Below are 9,458 nucleotides of genomic sequence, written 5' to 3' on the forward strand. Positions count from 1 at the left end.
GTTTTAAAAAAAATGTTGAGAAGCTGTGGAAGACTAAATGCATTGTTTTTTGTATTCTGTCAGTGTGGCTGTATGTCTTCATTCTTCATATTCTGCATGGAGAGCAGATGCTGCTGTCTGTGAAGATAACGCTGATTCTGCATATTATTATAGGGCGACTTTGGTAAGCTTTTTGGGAAGCTTTTCTTAATTCACACCACATCAGAGAAACAGACGAGCTGTTGATGTTCAAGCGTGGAGATGTGGACTTTCATGCTTTGGATGTGTACAGTTGTGATGGTAAAGATCTCATTACAATCACCCACAATAAGGTAAGAATTTTGCATCTTATAGGGCTGTTGAATTACTAACATCTATTAATAACCCATGTGCTGGAATGGTCTGTCGCTGGATGAATGCTCACAGGTGCTCTGGCGACTGACCCAAACCAAGACTCAGGAGCCAACTACTGTATACAGAAGTACGTATGAGTTTTCACTTTTAAAGGTATATTCAGTGATTTGACTTAATTCAAATATCACTTATTTTTTCTTTTTTTCTGGATAATCCTCCCTACTATAGAGTGTGCTGACCATATAAGGAGTTCCTCCCTGTCCCCAGTGAGCCCCTGGGGTCAAAAAACCCTAGTTTCAGTTTTGGTGGCGGGTGGCAAAACCGTCATCCAATCAGGATGAGAGGGGCCTTCCTCCAATCATGATCGAGTGGGGGCGGGCCTTGGTGCACATGCTGTTGGCCTGTTGCACTTCACCCCACTGTAGAGCGTGCATGTGCATATTTTGCTACCGGGCGGACTGGGTGGTTTTCCAAATCACCCAAATCACTGAATGCTCCTTTAACCATTTATACAGTTGTGTCATCAGTGTCACCCGAGACATAAAACATGTCCCTTGATCAGTTAATACCTCGTCAACACTTCCCACTCGACTGGGCGGGGGGCTGTTTTCTGACACTCAGGGCAGCCCTTGCAAAACTGCCCTCTATGGCCTGTTTCAACCCGGGCCAATAGAAGTGGGCTAGGATACGACCATATGTTTTCTGTACTCCCAGGTGGGCTCCTAATTGGTGAGTATGGGCCAGGTACAACACTCGTGACATGTATGGTTTGGGCACCGAAAATTGCCCCCCCCCCCCCCCCCATTAGTTTTCACCACCCTATCCAGCAGTCTTTTTTTTTTACTAAGAAGTAGGCTAATTAACTCAGCGAAGGGTTCTCCTCCCCCCTCTGCGGCCGAGTTGTCCTCCGCAGCCGAGTTGCGCGGTGTGGACACAGTGCCGTATTCCCTCGGAGGTGGCTGCAGTGGGCATGGACACATCCTGCACACGGTGATATCACTGCACTCGGTCTGGAAGGCTGTGGCCTTGGCTGGCCAATATGGCTTCCTTCAGTTTTCTGAAGTCTCTGGCGACACACGCTGTGCCTCGCCGGTTAGGAAGGGAGCCAGGATGAAGCCCCAGTTGGCTACGGGCCATCTCTCTCGAGTAGAGGTGCGCTCAAATAGCTTCAACATCATCTTCAGGTGAAAATGTAGTGAGCACCAGATCCTAGCTGTATCTTTGGCATCTTTTACTAGGTCCTGCACAGCCGTTTGCAAATCTGTTTGGCTTTTAAGCAGAGCCGACAGTGCCTGTGCGTGTTCCATTGGATCAGTCAGTACCCATATTCTCCACCATTTGTGACGACTAACTGACCCAAACCAAGAGTCAGGAGCAGTTTGTGTGAAAGCCAACATAGTGTATTTATTCACTTAATTTTCACAGATGGGGTGAGGAGCACGGGAATAAATAATAAATCAGGTAAGTATTTCTCAAACCAATGTTCTTCCCAAGACCGGGGGTCCATAAACATTTCGTCAATGCATTTCGTCAAGGTTTCTTCATATCATGAATCTCGTGGGTTGCCTATAGAATCAAAGAATACTCTCAGAACTCCAGGGCCGGATTAACACCTCTGAGGGCCCCTGGGCACTGAAGCTCGAAGGGCCCCCCTTCACGCGCGCGCAACATCTTTGCTGTTTCAGAGCCGTTTTGGGGCAGTTTTATGCCGTTATATTGCCTATTTCCGGTCGCCTACCCCCCACAGAGTGACAGCCAATCTAGCGCATTGTTGCTGCTTTACACACAATTACACTTTTCAGCTGCCTTCTCACCAACAATAAAACACTAATCCATTTATTTAATTCGGATTAGCAGGGAAATTTTCTGTGGAGCTAAAAAAACCAAAAAACAAACGTGTTTTGGTTTTTTTTGAGGGGCCCCTGGTGCCCAAGGGCCCCTGGGCACGTGCCCAAAGTGCCCATATGGTAGATCCGGCCCTGCAGAACTCATAATGTGATTCACCAGCAACAGAAATGTGGTGGGGAATAGTACATATCGCTTACTGCCTGGAGCATCCTTCCGTCACTGAGGAGAGACAGTTCCTGACTGAGGCAGGAACTGTGCAATGTTTTGTAGTGCAGCCCCACCTAGCCGGTCCACGCAGGTGTTGTCATATCAGGTTGATTGAGCGTGTAGATTGGTACCTCCCCTCAATGTCACGGCCTAGTCTGGAGCGCTGTACTCTGCCTTTCTGCTTCTTTCACAGTAATACCAAAATGTATTATTCTTATGAAACACTGGATATGCCTTTATTCATTCCATTGAAACATCTGCAGACTGAGTCTTTTGTCTTGTCCATAGATAATGAAACGGACGACCGTGCACTGACTGAGCGACTCTTTCCAAAAATGGAAGACCGAGTAAAGTTCATGTCTGCTTTAGAGCAGTTGAAACTGTAAGTTAATTGGACAGTGAACTTCTCCTAATGTATTTGTCATTCTTAAGATGTTATTGTGCTGCTTTTAACATTTTGGCTTGACCTAAAGTGTTACCCTTCTCGCCCCTTTGCAGTGGAAGAGGAGCCCCTGTGATGGACACAGCCCCAGAAGAAGAAGCAGTCCTACCAATGTCCAGTTGCAAAGTGAAGTTGCCTCCAGCGGTACTCACTGCATTGACCAATAAGGATACAGATCTACGGTCGCATGCGAAGAACCGACTCAAAAACATGCTTGTTCAAGCACTGTATGACCACTTGAGCCAAGAGACGTTGTAAGTCTCTATTCTAATCACTGCATACAGTATGACTTCAGAATGAGTTCCTTGATATTTCTGTGCATCTATCTCCATATTTCTCTCTTGTCTATCATCTACAGTATATTTGTCTATCCATCTATTTCTCTGTCTTATCTGTCTATCCACACGGTATTTCTATCCTTCTTCTATCTCTATATTATTCTGTCTTATCTGTCTATCCATCTACTCTACTTAGTATATGGATAGACAGAACCTACTTAGTAGATGGATAGACAGACAGACAGACTATAGTAGATTCTACTATAAAGTTCAAGTTGTGTGTGTCTGATAGTGTCGGGTAGGTGGCGGGATGATGCCCAAATATGGGCATGCCCTATATCAGTACACATTGGCGTGGTTTGGCAACGGTTTCTGTTGTGATTGAATGAATAACTTATAGTAATTCAGAACTTGGACCTCCAAGTTCTATGATAATTGATACGTCCTGAGACAAGGTATACAAAGGCCCAAAGGGTAATTCATAACTGAAGGGGCTAGTGTTCCGATGGGTATCATCATAGTACTGGTGTCATGCATCAGCCTCAAGTACTATGTTGGGTACTGCAAATTCAAAAGGTAGGCTATTTACAATTTACAATTTAGGCATTTAGCAGACGCTCTTAATCCAGAGCGACTTACATTAAGCAGTAACAAAGGCATGGCATACATCACATATATAAAAAGTAGTTATCATGAATCATGCCTAGACTAAGAACGTAACAGTGGAGTATCTATGTAAACTATACATACTATACTATATAATATATTATACATGTGTACTATAAAGTGCTATGACTACATAAAGTGCAATTCTAGAGCTGTCTACGTAACAAGCTATAAGTCTGTTTAAAATACTATCTAAGTCTACATAATGTGCTATCTAAGGGGCTAGGCTAGGGCAAGTGCTACGGGCCATGGTGGAGTCTGAAGAGGTGGGTTTTCAGACTACGGCGGAAGATTGGGAGTGAGGCTGCAGTTCTGACTGTGATGGGAAGTGCATTCCATAGTTTTGGAGCCAGAAGGGAGAAGAGTTTGGGACATGTGGAGCGTTGTCCCGGCGTTTTTAGTGAAGGTACCTCCAGCTTCCCTGCGTTGGCTGATCTGAGTGCGCGGGAGGGTTTGTAGGGTACGATCATACTTGTGAGATATGGGGGGGCCATGCCTTTGGTTGCTTTGCTTTGCTTTGCGAATCAGAGGTGGCATGCACAGTGCACACTAGTTTCTCTAACTTTATATTTATCACATTATTTTACTCATCATCACTGATAACTTATACGCCCTAGACTTGATACAGCAGTAGATGACCAATCAGTACAAACAAAAGTGCCATACTTTGGACGACCAAAGGACGACCTAGAGAGAGAAAGAGAGAGAGAAGTGTCACTGTGAGCTACCTCACTGTGGAAGGAACTCAACATGTCTGTTTGTTCATTGTATAACTTGCAGATATCCATCGCACACACAGTATGTGGAGCTCCTCAAGTCTGTCCTGTACAACTTCCCTTATCTGAAGGAAAGTTATGGAACTGGATTTGTAAGTATTAGTCCACTGTCGACAGCTTAAAACTATGAATGTTTCTCAGTTAGATTATGCAAGTAATCTTTCTGCTCAAATGGTCATCACTGCATATAGCTATCTGTCCATATATCTCTCCAATGTTTACACCAGTAGTTCCCAAACCTTTTCATGTCAAGGACCCCCAAATTGACACTCATTAGCACACGGACCCCCATTTGAAAAGATATGCCAGGGACCCCCATAAGAGAAGATGTTTACGGCTCCGTCAGTGATTTTCACCGATTATCATTTCAAGGACCCCCAGTTTGACATGCATTAAGCTACGGACCCCCCAAGGCATTTCCATCTCTGGGACCCCAATGTATATTGTAAAAGTTAATTTAACTCTGAGGGCTATATTTTGCGTGTCTTAATTACCAGGTCTTATGACTTAACTTAAGACCTGGAGGCGTGGTCAATGCTCTTTGGCCACTCAGAATAGCCAAATGGCATTGATCACGCCTCCAGGTCTTAAGTTAAGTAATAAGACCTGGTACTTGAGACACGCAAAATATAGCCCTGAGAGTGTACAAATCCATTTGGTTCCATTTGTACACTCTCTGAGTTACAAACCGTCAAAGCGTCCATTTGGTTCCTAATTATCATTTAGCTGGGGACCCCCTGGAACTCTTTCAAGGACCCCTAGGGGGGGGGGTCCCCGGACCCCACTTTGAGAACTGATGGTTTACACAACTAAACCTGTTGATGTGGAAATTCTTAAGTGAATCTCATTTATTTTAGGAAGCCTTGCACGACTCCTTGAAAAACAAGTTCAAAAAGGAAAGAAAGCCCCTCTCCGATGTGGACGAGATCAATGCAATGAGGAGGAAATACTCAGTGCCAAACACTGGGAGAAGGAGGATGTTCAGATCTACGTTCTGTCCTTAGGAAATACAAGGCAAGTTTCACAACGTTTACATTTCCTTTAGAAATAGATCTATATTTCAGGCAGGATTACCGATTTTAAAGGACCACTTGCTTCACCCATTTTCAACCTTCTGTATCTTTGTGTAATAGTTCACCGAAGTCTGACGTCAATATTGGTAGAGGGCGCAAATCCACGGGTTCATGTACTTTTTATTTGCATTGTAATCCCCATAGGGGGATTTTAGACCGCCTCATATAAGAGGTTACTTATACTGCTACTGAATTAGTTACATTTTCGCTAGAAACAGACTATCAAATATGAGTGACTGACTGTCGCAAACGATACAGAGACACCTCCCTGACAATAACGCAGAAACAGCTTGTTTATTTTTGGACCACAATGCTTATATGAAACGATGACCCCATGTTATTCTCCATAGAGAAATTACTGTACTGTAAATTACTTGAAAGTAACTGTACTGGTTCTGCTGTATGTATACATGCAGATTAGAGACACACACACGCACACTCGCACGACCCATCGGTCGCGATGTCGCAAAGAACACACACACACATGCTCCTAAAAAGTTCCAACACGACACACACACACACACACACACACACACACACACACACACACACACACGCACACACACACACACCTGTACGTGACACATACACATGCACGCACCCGTGACCTGTGGCTGCTTTGCGAAAATACAAACACGAAGTGATTCACAAGTTCACAACGCAGCCTCCACCTGTCCAATCGCTGATGCAGTATAGCGATGAACCGAACCGGCCGCGGTTCGGACCAATCAGCAGCAGCTAGGGGCGGATCTGCCAATCACCTTCCAAGTAGCTTGGGAAAAAAATGCCCTGGAACCTAATGGAGGAGTTATAGGATGAGAGTGATTATTAAAATGAGGCTACAGGGTAGTTTTCACAGAAAGAACAATGGTTTCTATTTTCAGCACGCTAACATTCCAGAAAAGAGGAAGGCTGTAGTTTCTATTAGCTTGGAATCCCTATCAATACTGTCATTGGTAGTATGTTTGTGAACTGTACATATAGCCCACAAATGAGTATAGACTCATAATTATGAACATTTAGTGAATGAAGATAATGTTAAAAATGGTTGGAAGTGCTCCTTTAAAGAAAACTGTTCAGCCTGAAATCCCCAGAAGATTCCTTATTCTGTGATCGATTTTATTCAGATACGAGAGATTATTTTTCATCCAATATTTTCTTTTCTTCTCGTTTGCAGGCCTGATGCCGAGTGCAGTGATCCTCCTCCTGCCTTCTATTGTCAAGTGAAATGCATCCCAGCTTTGATGAATAGGTTAGTTTTGTCTTTAGCTTGGTGGGGATTACAGTATATAGAGCGTCGCAGTCCCGCCCCCTTTCATGACGACGCCAGGCCCAGGAAATAGTTCCCAATGCATTTTTCCCATAGACATTTCAAAACGTATTTATTTAAAGACCTTATAAGCGTCGTACAAAGTCCACTCTTGTCGTGAAAAATCATGACAAGAAACACAATATTTTGGACCAAACAAATAATTACAAAGAAGAAAAACAACAAAAAAAGTATTGTAACCTGCCGTTTTCTTCTTCTTTCTAATTATTTGTTCAGCCCGAAAAATTGTGTTTGTTGTCATGGTTTGTCACGACAAGAGTTGGCTTTGTACGACGCTTAAAAGGTCTTTAAATAAATACTTTCTGAAATGTCTATGAGGAAAATGAACGGAGAATCATTTCCTGGGCCCTGGTAGGGGGCGGGACTGCGACGCTCTATTGAAAGCTACCCAGTACAGTTGTATACAGTATAGTTACAGTGTATAGGCCCACAGCACTGTTTTCCCAAACAGTTTTTGTTGGTCGCGCGTAAATGTCCCCCGGCCCTTTTTTCATACATTAAAAATACATTCTAACCATTTTTCAAAAGAATATCATAAATAAAATTTAAAAGAAATTAAAAGAATTTCCATAAATTCCACAAATATAACTTTTAAGCCGAAGTGAAAATAGCCGATCTGCAAGATCACAAGGGGTTGCGGAGCAACGTGTGAGCTTGTAGATGGGCTATTTTCACTAGTTTGGGTCACGGGGAGACATACAAGTTCTGTCGCAGGCTAAAACGTTTGGGAACCACTGACAGTATATCGTCGCTGTCCGGAGGAAACCTCATAACTCCATTTTTGTGCATAAATCAGTGCTATTGAACACCCTTTACGTCTGTGTGTTGTGTCGAAAATATTGAACCAATGGAAAATATTAAAAAAACGCATTGGACAAAACCTCTTAACTCCATTGGACCCTCAAACTGTCTGCTAAAACTCAACACCTTCTCATGCAAGTAATTGACAATGTCTAAAGTCACAACACCAACTTTGATGAGGCAGTATTGCATCGTTTAAAAAATATATGGTTTTCTTCATTTCCTTTAAAAATTGATATTTCATTTCCTGACAAATTAACATGTTGGAGTTATGAGGTTTCAACGATATATTATAAATTGTATTGGTGTAAGGGTACACAGTACAGGGCAAGTGCAGCATACACAACACACTTAGCCCTATTTGCACTAAAGCAAAAACAAATGTCATTGCCGTTTTATCACAGCGAATCTACGACCAAACCTCCTCCTTGTGCAGAATTTAAACACATGGTGAAGGTGATTGAGCCGTGATGACATTCCTTCACGTCCAAATTTCAGCCTTTTATGAACACGGTTTGTCCAAGGCATCTACTGTAGCACTCACGTCACGACTGAGGGATGGAACTACCAAGAGCTGCATAACAGTGATCACGTCCTCCCTGAACGGAACATGGTAAGCTTACACACATAAAGGCACTTGCAAGGTCTCACCCGTGGTAGCGAAGAGGGAGACAAATCTGTCACGATTTGTCCGTCGTATTTGTTTTCTGTCTGCTTGCGGACTGAACTCAACCCGACGTGCATTCATGCTTGCAAAAAGTACCCGTGGTGACCTTTTGGAGAAAAAAAGTTTTCCTCTGGTCTCTCTTTCTCCAAGAAAGGGTATGTGGAAGTGATGTTGCGCATCAATGTGGATGCATGAAGTTCTTATGTGGTTGACATGGGAAATAATTTCAGTTCTGCTGTGACACTTACTGTTTTTAAACCAGAGAAGAAAACCAGCACTCACGGCAATATCTTTTAAGGCACTTATTTATTTTTACTAGGTAGGTTAGGCATGGCATGCTGCAAACAAGCAGCACACAACGGACGCGTTTCGGCAGATGCCTTTGTCAGCGTTGTATATACAACGCTGACGAAGGCATGAGTGCCGCGGAACCACGAGTGCTGGTTTTCTTCTCTGGTTTAAAAATGTCGTTCCTGACCGTGCACCCGGTAAAATGATTAAAGTGAGTGAGACGAGATGGAGTCGCGCATGCTGCCTTCTATTAGAAGTGACACTTACTGTCCCATCTCTTGCTGTGATTGTAAATTCACTGGCTATGGATGATGAGAGTGGTGCTTGATCTTCACACTTGAAACATTGAACCCTTTTTGAGAGGAACGTTCAATGGAAAAGTTTTGCTGTTGTTGTTTTTACCCCCTTTAAGGGAAATGTTGTGCAATGGAAAAGTTTTTTTTTAATAAATATATTGTTTCATTTATTTTATTATTTTCTATTATTTTATTTATTGGAGAAAAACCGTTTCATTTAAAATCATTCATTTTCATTTCATTCAAAACTGTAGTAATGACAAGCCCTTGAATCACAGTGCTGATGTTAAAGGACAACTTTCGTTTTTTTCAACCAAGGTTCATGTTTTAGGATGTTATTAGAGAAATTAAAAGATGAGTGTCATTTTTTTTTTCATTTGCTGCTTTCTTTCGTTTTAGGGATTTTAGCTGTTTTTGACAGGGGGCGGGGGCATTCGAGCATGGGGCTAA

General features: G+C 42.9%; 1 protein-coding gene across 2 annotated transcripts in view; it reads left to right on the plus strand.

The window, feature by feature from the left end:
* Positions 1-9,128, plus strand: part of vgll2a (vestigial-like family member 2a) — a 32,389-nt gene extending 23,261 nt beyond the window's left edge. The window contains exons 4-9 of one of the 2 annotated variants that reach the window (XR_013792039.1): positions 2,677-2,770; positions 2,887-3,084; positions 4,555-4,642; positions 5,408-5,564; positions 6,801-6,875; positions 8,253-9,128. Coding sequence is in view for 1 of the 2 variants with exons in the window: in XM_079525850.1 (XP_079381976.1) it covers positions 2,677-2,770; positions 2,887-3,084; positions 4,555-4,642; positions 5,408-5,554 (527 nt within the window). In the remaining variant the exon portion in view is untranslated. Of the gene's footprint in view, positions 1-2,676; positions 2,771-2,886; positions 3,085-4,554; positions 4,643-5,407; positions 5,565-6,800; positions 6,920-8,252 lie in introns of those variants that run through there. The other variant, XM_079525850.1, reaches the window with a different exon arrangement.
* The last annotated feature ends 330 nt before the right edge of the window (positions 9,129-9,458 follow it).

This window comes from Electrona antarctica (assembly GCF_951216825.1).
Source record: "Electrona antarctica genome assembly, chromosome: 17".
Lineage (NCBI taxonomy): Eukaryota > Metazoa > Chordata > Actinopteri > Myctophiformes > Myctophidae > Electrona > Electrona antarctica.